This window comes from Triplophysa rosa, linkage group LG6 (assembly GCF_024868665.1).
Source record: "Triplophysa rosa linkage group LG6, Trosa_1v2, whole genome shotgun sequence".
NCBI classification, from domain to species: domain Eukaryota; kingdom Metazoa; phylum Chordata; class Actinopteri; order Cypriniformes; family Nemacheilidae; genus Triplophysa; species Triplophysa rosa.
This window is the reverse complement of record NC_079895.1, coordinates 212,250-224,828: the sequence shown is the minus strand read 5'-3', so window position 1 is coordinate 224,828 and position 12,579 is coordinate 212,250. Positions and strand designations below refer to the sequence as shown.

At 42.1% G+C, this 12,579-nt stretch overlaps 1 protein-coding gene across 6 annotated transcripts; it reads right to left on the bottom strand.

Annotated features, from left to right (window-relative positions):
- Positions 1-330: 330 nt before the first annotated feature.
- Positions 331-11,734, bottom strand: LOC130556152 (coiled-coil domain-containing protein 138-like). Of its 6 annotated transcripts, none has more exons than XM_057336890.1 (16): positions 11,597-11,706; positions 10,408-11,158; positions 8,757-8,796; positions 8,596-8,665; positions 8,451-8,512; positions 8,171-8,316; positions 7,931-8,068; positions 7,569-7,688; positions 7,422-7,499; positions 6,453-6,563; positions 6,178-6,315; positions 5,257-5,373; positions 4,799-4,958; positions 2,493-2,669; positions 885-1,023; positions 331-675 (listed from the first exon to the last, which is right to left on the bottom strand). In XM_057336890.1, exons 2-16 carry the CDS (start codon positions 10,573-10,575, stop codon positions 534-536), a joined length of 1,806 nt encoding a protein of 601 aa, XP_057192873.1. In that variant the 5' UTR covers positions 10,576-11,158; positions 11,597-11,706; the 3' UTR covers positions 331-533. The 6 variants fall into 6 exon arrangements, with proteins under 6 accessions (XP_057192873.1, XP_057192874.1, XP_057192875.1 ...); XM_057336891.1 differs by having other exon boundaries at positions 8,596-8,662; XM_057336892.1 differs by lacking the exon at positions 10,408-11,158 and having other exon boundaries at positions 11,597-11,734.
- Positions 11,735-12,579: the final 845 nt, after the last annotated feature.

Sequence of the window (12,579 nt, the reverse complement as noted above, 5' to 3'; positions counted from 1 at the left end):
GAGAGAGAGAGAGAGAGAGAGAGAGAGAGAGAGAGAGAGAGAGAGAGAGAGAGGTTTTCTGATGGTGTGATTAGGACCAGAGATGTTGTGTTGAGTCCATCTGGATGAAACATCAGTGTGTTCAGAGCTGGAAGTGATTCAGAGCGGACAAACATTCATCATCACGCTGTTAAACAATGTGATCTGCTTCAGTCCTCAAACTGTGAAAGAACTTTCAAAAGCAACAAATAAAACAGAAAACATGTCAAACAAATAAGGACCAACTTCAGCTGGGCTCCATTTAAAAACTATGAAAATGTATATTTACAGAATCAAATCAGATAAACCGAGTCACAGAGTTGAACTGAATTAAAGGACATTTATTAAAGAAGTCATGACAAGAAAAAAGAATATGATTGATACTGTGAACCACAAAAACAGTCCATATGAGCCGCGAGACACGCTTTCTGAAGTTATTACACCTGTCACCGTGTCCTCAGATAATCGTCTAGAGACACCGCCGTCTCTTTCAGTGCGAGCGTGTTCGGAGCGTGTTAGGAGCGTGTGAGCATGCCCAGGTTAAGCAGAATAGAGCTCAGGTTGATGTTGAGGAAGGTTTGAGTCGGGTCAGTCGTGCGATGCATCTCCTGCAGTAATAAATGTAATGAAAAGGCTTCGAAGAGACGCTTGTTTTTCCTGCAATGAAACACAGCGAACACACACGTGGGGTCAATGACACACGGCCTGCAGCTAAAACTCCACAGAGATGACGACACACAGCGGTCCAGATGCACACGCGCTCAATGATGTCACGAACCAGCGGCTCTCTGTCTGTCAGCACACATCAAACACTCCACATGAAGGACGATGTGATGAAGACTATGAGGTAAGCGAGACACACTCACCGAATACTGGAGAGCTTCTGCAGGACAACACACATCTTTTCCAACAACGCCGGATCCAAACGAGGATTACGCAGAACCAGCGAGATGCAGCGGAAGAATTCTTCATTACTGCACTCGTCCAGAAAACCAGACAGAAGTCCTGAAAAACACAAGAAATCAACTCTAGAAATAATACTAGACAACACGTCTGCCCACTGACAGACAGCAAATCAATCACACATGAAATCTCTTCATCATCTCAGTTATTACTCCCACACATCAATAGAGAACAAACTTGCTTATGTCTCATGTGTGTCTCAGATATTCCTCCTGAGAAAAAGAGTCAGAAATCACACCAACGTCTCGGAGTTTGAGAAGCGATGTGTCAAACTGAGCTCCGATTCCTCTCGTCTGCGATCAAAAGTCAATATCATTGAAGATCTCGATGAACATCGACTCAAAGCCAGATGATTTCACCTCGACGACCTACATTCATTTACACCTCCGGTGACACTCTCAATCGATTCTCTTTTCATTTCAAACGGAATTCAGAGAAAGAGAAACATCGGAGCGATACCATTGTCCTCCGGAAGCATGAACTGAATGTCTCCTGGCATCATACGGCCTCATCTAAATCTCTGGGAGAAATCACAGAAGAGCTGCAGATGAGATCAATGCTTTCAAGTTTCTCTCACTGAACAACCCTGCTTTTCATTTGCTTCCCGTCAGTGTGAAGAACTGCCCGTGAGATCTCAACAATCGCTTCATTCACGAGTACAGCTTGTATTCTTAAGTTATTCATCTAAAAGAAATCAGATTAGGATTCTAAATGAATAAATAAATGCAGCTTTAGTACAGCGAGAGCCGTGCCATCACTATGCACGCATATAAAACGAACAAAAAAACCATTAGTCCATTAAATGTACTTTGCGAGCATTTGACATGTTTCCCGCACATGGGCCAGGTGTCTTTGATAGTGTTCTGGGTCGAGGCGAACAGCACATCTGTTATCTTTGACCTTCACAGGTACCACGTCTGACACGGCTGAAGAACTTCAAAAGACGTCTGCTGGACTTGAACACGTGGAGCGCATTAAACACGACCTCCATCAGACAAACACAGGTCGAGCGTGACGTGACCTTCAGGCGTGACTTCACCCTCACCTTCACGCCTTCCCATGATGCTTCTCCTGTAAAATGTCTTTAATTGGCAGAGCAGCTGGAGTCGGAGCGCGTGGCACAGCATCTGTTCAGTGTCACTGAAGAAGAAAAAGAAAAGTGCATTCCTGGCCCGTCTCATAAAGCCGGCCGATTCACATCTAATGAGACGCTGCGCACACGCTTTATAGAGTAGAGGTAGCAGGTCAAACACCAGGGGTCCGTAGAAGCTTTCTGACACATCTCAGGAAAAAAGATGTTGATGATGTCAGAAGTGCGACTTGTGCAGGACTTCTTCAGTCATGCGTCATACATGCAGAGTTAACATAAAGGTGTAGATTAAATGCATAAGTCGTATGTGTTTTCCCGGGATCAAACCCGTGACCTTTGTGTTGCTAACATAGTGTTCACCTTCAGCATTCATCCTCACACAAACAGAATGATTCTGCATGTTGTGAAAGGTTATTCTCACGTGTCTGTGAGCTCATCTGAAGCAGGATTTCCACCGACAGCGTCAGAGGTCTAGGACTGCCACCTCTCAACAGAGTCAACACAGCCGAGAGAGCGCGATACCGTAGAAACAACTGCTGACCTTCATCTGTCCTCACATCACACGACAACACGTCCAGAGCCTGAGCCAGAACATCCACTACACACCAGAAAAACAAAGACACAAACATCAGACCTGCTGTCAAATTCATTCGTCACAGTCACATGACGCCGTCCTCATTCAAAATGAAAACAATATTACATTTTAACATTCCATTTGTAAGATTTAAGCATTGTGGTGGGTGATCATCAGCTGAACAGAAAATATTATCCAGCTTCACAAATGAATGAAAACAACCAGTTTAGAGAGTAAATATCATGAGATCATGTAAATGACATGTCACGCCGTGTGTAATGCTGGCGTGTTTGAAAGTAAGCAGTCTGCCAAGTTGTGAATCCGAAGGTGAATGAATAAAGTTATTGGCCTGGGAAAAAGGGAGTCGACTCTGAATCACGCAAACGAGTCGTCCCTAGCTACATACAGTCCCCGCCTACGTTTAGCTAGGCCTCTTCTCCCCCAAACACTAGCTCGGGAGCCTCATTCGCGGTAGACCAATCACAGCACACTAGACCATCTGACCAATCACATCAGACTAGGCCGGCGGAAAGGAGGGGCTTAGACGGATGAATCGCCGAACGAATCGTTTGAGAGTCAGTCAAGAAGTAAGGTAGGAATAACTGCCTATTATTAGAAAACCAAAGTGTTTTTTCACCGTGTTTGTACATCACATCGTTGTTGGCCACTCCATTAACCAAAGTAGGACCTTAAAAATAGAAGGAATATTTACTCTTTAAAGAATCAAACCCATCATCGGATATCAGAGCAGAAACCGCTGAAATAAACCTCACCGATGAAAAAAGCTGATAAAGGTTCCATCTGCATTCATTTTCATATCAAACTACTGCGAAGAAAACCTGACGTGAACTCTACCATAACTTGGGTTTGCTAAGCTTCAATTGCACTAAAAATCCCCTTCTTCGCTTCATCTACTGTGCGCGCGCTGTAAGTATTAGTCATAAACAGGGCAAGAAAAATCATCATTGACTCCACACACCCAGCACACAAACTCTTTGATCTGCTGCCCTCTGGCCGGCGCTTTAGAGCACCAAACACCAGGACTTCCAGACACAGAAGCAGCTTCTTCCCCCAGGCAATCTCCCTCCTAAACAGATAACTGCTCCTTAAGAGCAATATTCCACTTCCACTACTCCTATAGTGTGCACTACTGTGCCTTATTATATCTACATCTTATGTATACATGTATATAACACTACCTCTACTTACTAAATTATCCATTTGCACAAGTGTACATACAATCTGTTAATATGTTTATTCTACTATATACTACCCTGTACAATGTCTCTTATATGTTATTATCCCCCATTTTCTGTAAAATAGTCTTTATTTTATATATGCACAATTTAGAATGTTTTAGACTTTAAATCGTATTATATTGTATTGTCATTGTGTTGAATGTCTGTACTAGAAGCTTCCAACACCAAAGAAAATTCCTTGTGTGTGCAAGCACACTTGGCAATAAAGCTCTTCTGATTCTGATTCTGATTCTAAAAGACAAAAACCATCAAATGTTCTTCTGACGACTCATTTTTACTAAATGTTGTGTTTATGGGTTTTACTGAATGTTGAGCTCAGGGTTATGCCAGTACCTTGTCATTTCTGTGTACAAGTAAAAACACCCACATGTATCAAATGTGTGGAAATATTTGTGTTGATATTTTGTGAGTGCCGTCGATGGTAAAAAATATGATGGGATTTTTGTATTCAGCATGTTAAACTTCATAAAGAAACAGTAAAAATTAAAGCTTTTTAAAAACTTTGTTACATCGTGTAATCAAACACACTGAACCCCATTGACTTCCAGTGTATGGACACAAAACCCCCGAGACATTTCTCAAAATATCTTCTTTTGTGGTCCACTGAAGAAAGAGATGACAGAGGTTTATGGGTGAACTGTTACTTTTAGAAATCCAGAGCCATTATTTGTCTTTTTTTCAGTTTTTTCAAACTCACAGCATGTTTTCTATTTGTCCAAACTGGATATTATAAACTAGAGCTGTTAATGATCAATCAATCACTGTGTTGCATATAGGATGTTTTGTGCAGTGTTGTGAGATGAGACAATAGCGCCGCCTGCTGCTGATACACAGACATCTAACATGTTAAACTCACTGTGACATACAGTACTGTGTGTCTGTGGATTTCTTTACCTTGGCTGACGCTTCTGATGATGATGAGGCTGCTCAGGAATCGAGTGTGTGGACACGAGCTCTTATACAGAGGACACACCCGAGAGCCGCGGCGGCGGTCACCCGCTCCACGAGACACCTCCTCACCCAATCTCCTCAACGTGGAGGTGAGAGGAGCGTGCTGGAGGAAACACACGTCATTCACTGACGTCTCTCTCTCTTCACATGTGCAGTGGCTGATAACATGCAGTTACCACAGAAACACACGCTTCATTCAGCTCATGACAAACAGCAACATCATACAGCACTACTACAACAACATCTCAGTGTGTGTGTGTGTACCAAAAAGTGTTCTATGATCTTTAGGGTTAGGGATAGGGTTAGGGATAGGGGATAGAATATACAGTTTGTACAGTATAAAAAACATTACGCCTATGGACTGTCCCCACGGGGATCGTAAACCAGACATGTGTGTGTACCTGTGAGCTGTGTTGTAGTCGTGACAGACAGCAGTAAATGCAGCGCAGCAGAGATAACTGAAGAGACGACTCCATCACTGACATCTGATGCAGAAAATCCACCAGCAGCGGCAGAACCTGATTACAACAACAACAACGTGATCACCATCCAGACACGCTCTTAATATTACAACTGCTCCATACTGAAGAACAGTGTGATGAATAATGCGTTATATCATCTTATTACACGACTCATTTGAACGCTTGATTCTGATTGGCCAGTCGCAACATTCCAAGGCCGCTCAAAACTAATAACACCCTGTAACCCGGATGCTGCCGGATCATTTTGAGAGGGGCAGTTAAATATTACACAAAAATGAATTATAAATGTGTCTTTTAATAACATATATATGACATTATATTTACAAATGATTCAACCAATTTGGCTGTTCGTGACATTTGAGCGTCGTTTCTTACTTTAAAACCAAAACTAAAGGGCTTTTCCTCACAGAAGGTCTGCGTTTGGTAAAAATGAGCTAATCAAATATTTCAGATTCACATTTCATCTCCAGTTTTCTCTCATGTGGCAAGTAGGCGTGTAATAAGCGGGATAATGTACAAGCAGTTATGGTGAAATAAGCCCCTTCAGTGCGACACAAAACCCCCCGCTTCACACAGTCAGGGATTATTTCTGCCATAACAACCGGCTGGTTTGTTTATTACTTGATTTACTTTTAAGAATGAAAATCCTTGAGTTTCTCAAACTCATTGTGTTAGTGCACATTCATGATAATGTTGAAATATCGTCCTAGTTTACATAACCTGCTCATTTTCAGAATAATTGTGTATCAACCTAAACACAGACTTTATTCACTTGTAGACGGAGCTCATTTAGTATTTTCTTCCTTCGACTCTGAGCTGTAAAGCTGTAAGAAAACCAACCGTTGAGCATCTGTGATGCAGTGACGGCAGACGGCCGGTGATGTTTGACATCTCTCTGAACTCAAGGAGCTGCTCATCCACGACCCAATCCAACAGAACCGCCGTGAGTTTAAGTGCAGGTCCATGAGCGCCGCCGTCCTGTCAAATACACAACACCTCTTCATTTCTCATCATTAACCACATTCACTGGAGGTCATCAACATTTATCCAGAATGAGAGAGAAACACACATTCATTCCTCCTCACACAGCACATAAACACATGACCGTCTGTCACCTTGCTTGTTTTAGTTGACGGTGGGTGTTCTTCTGTGCTGGCTTTGGGGTCGTGAGCTTTAGGAAAGACATTTTCTCGCCCGCTGTGTGCCTTCGAGTTCTCAAACCTCCTCTGTTCAAACACAACACACACACACAAGCTTTACATTATTAATGCAATGTTGCTGGATTAGGAGTGTGACGGGCTCTTATATCCGCGGCTGGGATTAGGCACGAGAGGCGCTGATATAAGAGCCATATTGCCTTTACACAACACTTCCACGGCACAAGTGCGTAGCTATATCACAAACAACATCAGAGTGTCTTTGAGGGAACTGGGGAACTACTTTCCTCCACCACGAGTTCCAGTGCAGCAAACAAACCTCCGTTACTAATTCCAAACCGTCACTTCTTTTAAATGTGCGCTGTGCTGCTTCAGTGAAGTGATTCGTGAGAAATAACGAGACAGGACGTGTGTGTGTGTGTGTGTGTGTGTGTGTGTGTGTGTGTGTGTGTGTGTGTGTGTGTGTGTGTGTGTGTGTGTGAATGAAAGGGAGAGACTTTTCAAAAACAACTCACCGAGAATGCGTTAATCCCATTGCACTGCGGCACTTTTCATCGTTTTTTCATGTAAACATGCGCTTGTTTACTGTAGCGAGTTCTCTCTCGCTCACTCCGTTTATATATGACGGGTCACGACCTTGTCTGGTGAATACCGCCACCTACTGTAAGAGCTGTGAAGAGACACTGCCAAATGTGCCTGTTTTACTTTAGTTTCAGTGGCGCAGTGATACAAACGGTGAAGCGGGTTCAATGATGATACTGGTGGAATATCGCACGGCTCTCAGCCAATCAGATTCGAGAACCAGAAAGAACTGTTGTGTAAAGCCAGATATCATGAGAAACTGATTGAAACGGATTAATCGTGGGTTCAGTTCCCATACATTTCACTCATTTCTGGAGATGTGTTTGATGTATAAATGTGTGTCACCTGCAGATTCTCCAGACGGGCCTGAACTTTACCACACCGACTCTCCAATGTTCTCTTCTGCTCGCTGACGTCATGAAGCTACACAAACAAACACAGATGACTCGCTGCAGCGGAGACCTCACTGGTGTCTCACTGAAACTCACTCACCTGCTTCTTCAGACAATCATTGAATTCCTTCAGAGAATCAAAACTGCACTGGATTCTTTTCATGTCTTTAGTCTTCTGCTTCAGAGCTTCTTTTAACTCACTTGTCTCTGGCTGATGTTGCTGTGAGAATAATTACAAACATCACGTATGTTACTGCTGTCTCTGAAACCGAAAACTAACTATTAAGTTAAAACAGCAGATGTTCAGCTATCGTCTCAGAAATGAATCGTTTATAATTGACACTGTATTATTAGTTATTAACTAAAGAAATATCACGACTGATCGTTTCTCCTGGTTAGTTTTGGTTGAGCACACTGAGTTGTGGGAAAACTGTGCTTATGTAAATGAGCTGCTGATGTCACCTGCTGTAGCTCCTCCTCCGCTCCTCTGAGTTTGTGAATGTTGCGCTGGTGCTGCAGGAGTGTGTTCTCTCTCCGCTGCAGCTCACGCTCACGCTCGCACAGTTCTGCAGCCCAGACCTGCTGACTGACACGCTCCGCCTGAACACACACGCACGCACACAGTATCACTGTAGACGTTCCTCAACAGCTTCAGCACATGTGAACACAGATCAGATCATGTCAGTAATGAATGAAGATCACCTGCAGCTTCTCATAAATGCGCATCATCTCCTGGTACACATGCACGGCTGCTGCGCCGCTCTGAGCTCCATCCGTGACGTCTCTACCCCTCAACTCCCTCACACAGCAGCTGGAGGAACGGGTCAGATTCGATGGTAACGTCACATCTGAGAAGACATGACATGTAGCTCAGTGGTTAGAGCGTGGCGCTAGCAAAAAAGTGTCTGCCAAATGCATAAATGCAAATGTAATGTAACCATATTTAATACGAGAGCAGTATAACAGGAGTGTGTGAGATCACCTGTCTCTGTGTAAAACATGTTTGTTTCTTCAAGACCATCATCTTCATCACTATCAGCTTCACTGAAACATGACACACAAAGAATAAAACACATGACCGGAAGCCACACAACAGGTGAAGTAGCAGATCATATTTGACCTCTGACCTCTGAGGTGGAGCAGAAAGAGTCCTGTGAAGGTCTCTTCTCTCTCTAAACGTCTTCCTCCCAGCATCTTCTGTAACACAACGCATGAGAAACATCACATGACGGCTTTAAACCATTTCTCAAGAAGATGTGAAGATGATGTTTGTGATGTCCGTGATCACCTGATGTCAGTCCAAATGTGTGCGAGATACTGGACACCTGCTGACACACAATCAAACCCATCATATGACAAACTACACACAACATGTGTTTGATGTCAAGAGCGGAAAATGATGGAAACCAACACAGTTTTATTTGACTGGGTGGACGTGTAAAGATGATTGAATTTTGTCAAGCATGATGACGAATAAATGAACAAATGTTAAGAATAAAAGTACTCGGCTATTCTCATATGATGATATCACTTCCTCTTCTTTTATCGTCTAAAATGATCATCATAAATGGTCATCAATTATCTTGTTTAGACATAATATCAATACCAATAACATCAATAGTACAGTGGCCAAAAGTTTTGAGAATGACACAAATATGAATTTTCACCAAGTCACCCATTTTTATATGTTTTTGTCAGCTGTTACTATGGTATACTGAAGTATAATTACAAGCGTTTCATAAGTGTCAAAGGCTTTTATTGACAATTACATTAAGTTTACGCAAAGACTCAATATTGGCAGTGTTGACCCTTCTTTTTCAAGACCTCTGCAATTGGCCCAGACATGCTGTCAATCAGTGGTGTAAAGTATTGGAGTAAATGTACTTAGTTACTTTACTTAAGTATCTTTTTGGCTACTTTGTAGTTGTACTGAGTATTAAAGATATTAGCAACTTTTACTCTCTACTTGACTACATTTTTGAACAAGTATATGTACTCTTTACTCCACTACATTTGTAATGACTAATGCAATTACACATTACATTTCACCTGGTACCCATCATTCTTTTGCGGCAGTTTATTTTTGATACAGAAGAATTAATATAGCCATTTACAAGGCATTGAAGGTACTATATCTTGTGGGTTTTGCTCTTACTTACTAAAACTTGTCAACATGGCTTCTTTATGTGAATAAAGAGTGCATTATCAATTAGGGTTAGGATAGGGTTATCAATGTCAATCGCTGGCGGTTTATGTGAAATGAGGACATGACAGCAGCTGATGATGAGGCCAAAACCAGCATGTCCAGTTTAAAAAGGTTTTGACTTTTTAATTGGACTTAACATTATTTTATTTATCCGTTATATTGAAGAAACCTTTTGAAAGAGTTTGGTTTATTATGATCACTTGAGCTTAAATGAGACTTGAGTGTTATGGTGTCCACCATGATTTGTTGCAATTTTGAGGTGTTCAGTCTTATTTTGATTTAAGAAAATAAATGAGATTGCTCACCTCAAAAATCAACAGTTTCTAGTTATTCACTGACATGTCTCTTAAGTGTTCAAGGACTAGTGCTGCTTTGAGCCTACATTCAGTACGAGTAAAATACTCAAGTACTGTTAAATTCAGATACTCGAAGACTTTTACTGAAGTCATTTTTGAATTGGTGACTTGTAACTTGTAATGGAGTAGTTTTCGCTGCAAGGTATCTGTACTTTTACTTAAGTATGGTTTTCAGGTACTCTTTACACCACTGCTGTCAATCAACTTCTGCGCACATCCTCACTCATGGCAGCCCATTCTTGCATAATCAATGCTTGGAGTTTGCAGGTTTTTGTTCTGCTTGAGGATTGAGCACAAGTTCTCAACGGGATTAAGGTCTGGGGAGTTTCCTGGCCATGGACCCAAAATGTTGATGTTTTGTGCCACTTAGTTCTTACTTTTGCCTCATGGCAAGGTGCTCCATCGTGCTGGAAAAGGCATTGTTCATCACGATCATTGGATGGTTGGGAGAAGTTGCTCTCGGAGGATGTTTTTGTGCCATTCTGTGTTCTGAGGCAGAATTGTGAGCGAGTCCACTCCCTTGGCTGGGAAGCAACCCCACACATGAATGGTCTCAGGATGCTTCACTGCTGGCATGACACAGGACTGATTCTAGCGCTCACCTTTTCTTCTCCGGACAATCTTTTTTCCGGATGCCCCAACCAATCAGAGAAAATGACTTTACCCCGGTCCTCAGCAGTACCTTTTGCGGAATATCAGTCTGTCCCTGATGTGTTTCCTAGAGAAGTGGCTTCTGACAGCAGGCCATCCTCAAAGAGTCTTGACCTCACTGTGCGTTCAGATGCACTCTCACCTGCCTGCTGCCATTCCTGAGCGAGCTCTGCACGGGTGCTGCCCCGACCTCGCACCAACACCATCCTGAAGCCTTCTTCACAACAACTCAACCTCTCTCCTTGAAGTTCTCATGATCCCATAAATGGTTGATGTAGGTGCACTCTTCCTAGCAGCAATAGTCTCGCCTGTGAATCCTTTGTGTGCAGCGCAATGATGACTGCACGTGTTTCCTTGCGGTTAACAGAGGAAGAAGAATGATCTCCAGCACCAGCCTCCTTTAAAGCTTCCGGTCTGTTATTCTAACTCAATCAGCATCACAGAGTGATCTCCAGCCTTGTGCTCGTCCACACTCACCTGTGTTAACCAGAGAATCACTCACATGATGTCAGCCGCTCTTTTCGTGGCAGAATGTACATGGTATTTTGGACTAAGTTCATTTTCATGGCAAAGAGGTACTTCACAATAAAATTCAATTCATCTGATCACTCTTCATAACATTCTGGAGTATATGCAACTCGCCATCATAAAAACTGAGGCAGCAGACTTTGTGAAAATGTATATTTGTGTCATTCTCAAAACTTTTGCCCACGACTGTATATGTATGCCACTGATTTATCGAGAAGGAGAAGAACAGTCGCTTTAAATACTTCAAACCTCATATTTAAGACCAGCCCCAAGGGGTAATGTTAATAAAACAATTCTTTTATAGTGCAAGACATGTGTAGTGAGCTTCATGAAATGAATGCTGCTCATATTTCATCAGAACTATAAAAGTTAATCTCCGGACCTCACCTGATTGGTCTTCTGCAGATATTTATTCTTCAATATTTCGATTCTTTCGTCTATTTCCCGATCTGTATCAGATTCGTTATTCATGTTTAAATGAGCCGCGGCACATACACACACACACACAGTACCAGGAAGTGACCGTTCCAGTGCCACAGTGTCAAAATAAAAGCTTTTTTGTAGGCGGGGACACTGACATTGCTAGAAGGATACAGCTACGGCCGGAAAAGATGCAAAATCTCGCCATAAAATTACAATAAATTATATTAGCTAACGCCTACACATACCCCAACCCTAAACCTAACCTTACAATAATAATAAAAAATAGTAACTTAACTGTTGTCAGAAAGAAAAAAATGATGCGGTATTGAAGTGCGCATGCCCAGTGGAGGGTCACAACAACAGACGTACGTACAGTTGTTTTTTTAATTTTTTTATTGAACTTCAAAGAAGTACAAGACATGATCACATACAGGTAGAACTTAAGTAAACATTTTACATACGTACAGTTGTGTGGACTTCACACTGCGCTGCGCAGACCGATCGCGAGATCTGCTCGCCTCGCGGTACTGTGATGTCGTACGCCGATCGCTTTGCGCAGTACCGCATGTACTGTAGTCAAACGCGCATTTTGGTGATGGATATGTGTTTTTTTAAATATAGACAGGATATATACAGGAAGAAATACACGTGATTAATCTCCGCCTATTGAAGAGCAATACAAAGAAAAAAGAGAACACTACTTCAGCTTTAGAATCTTTATTCTTTTTTTTGTGATTTTAAATGAGTTTCAAATTGTGAGATCAGTATTACAAAGGTAACAGTTTTTTTTGTTATTCTCGTTTTGTGGGTGTAAAACTCATCCAGCACACAGAGCAAACAGATACATTGATGATCAGAACGACAGAATAACTCCAGCAGTTATCATGCTGAGAACACGTCTTCCTCTTTAGATCTGTAGCATCAACAAGTTGGTGTTTCTTCTCTTT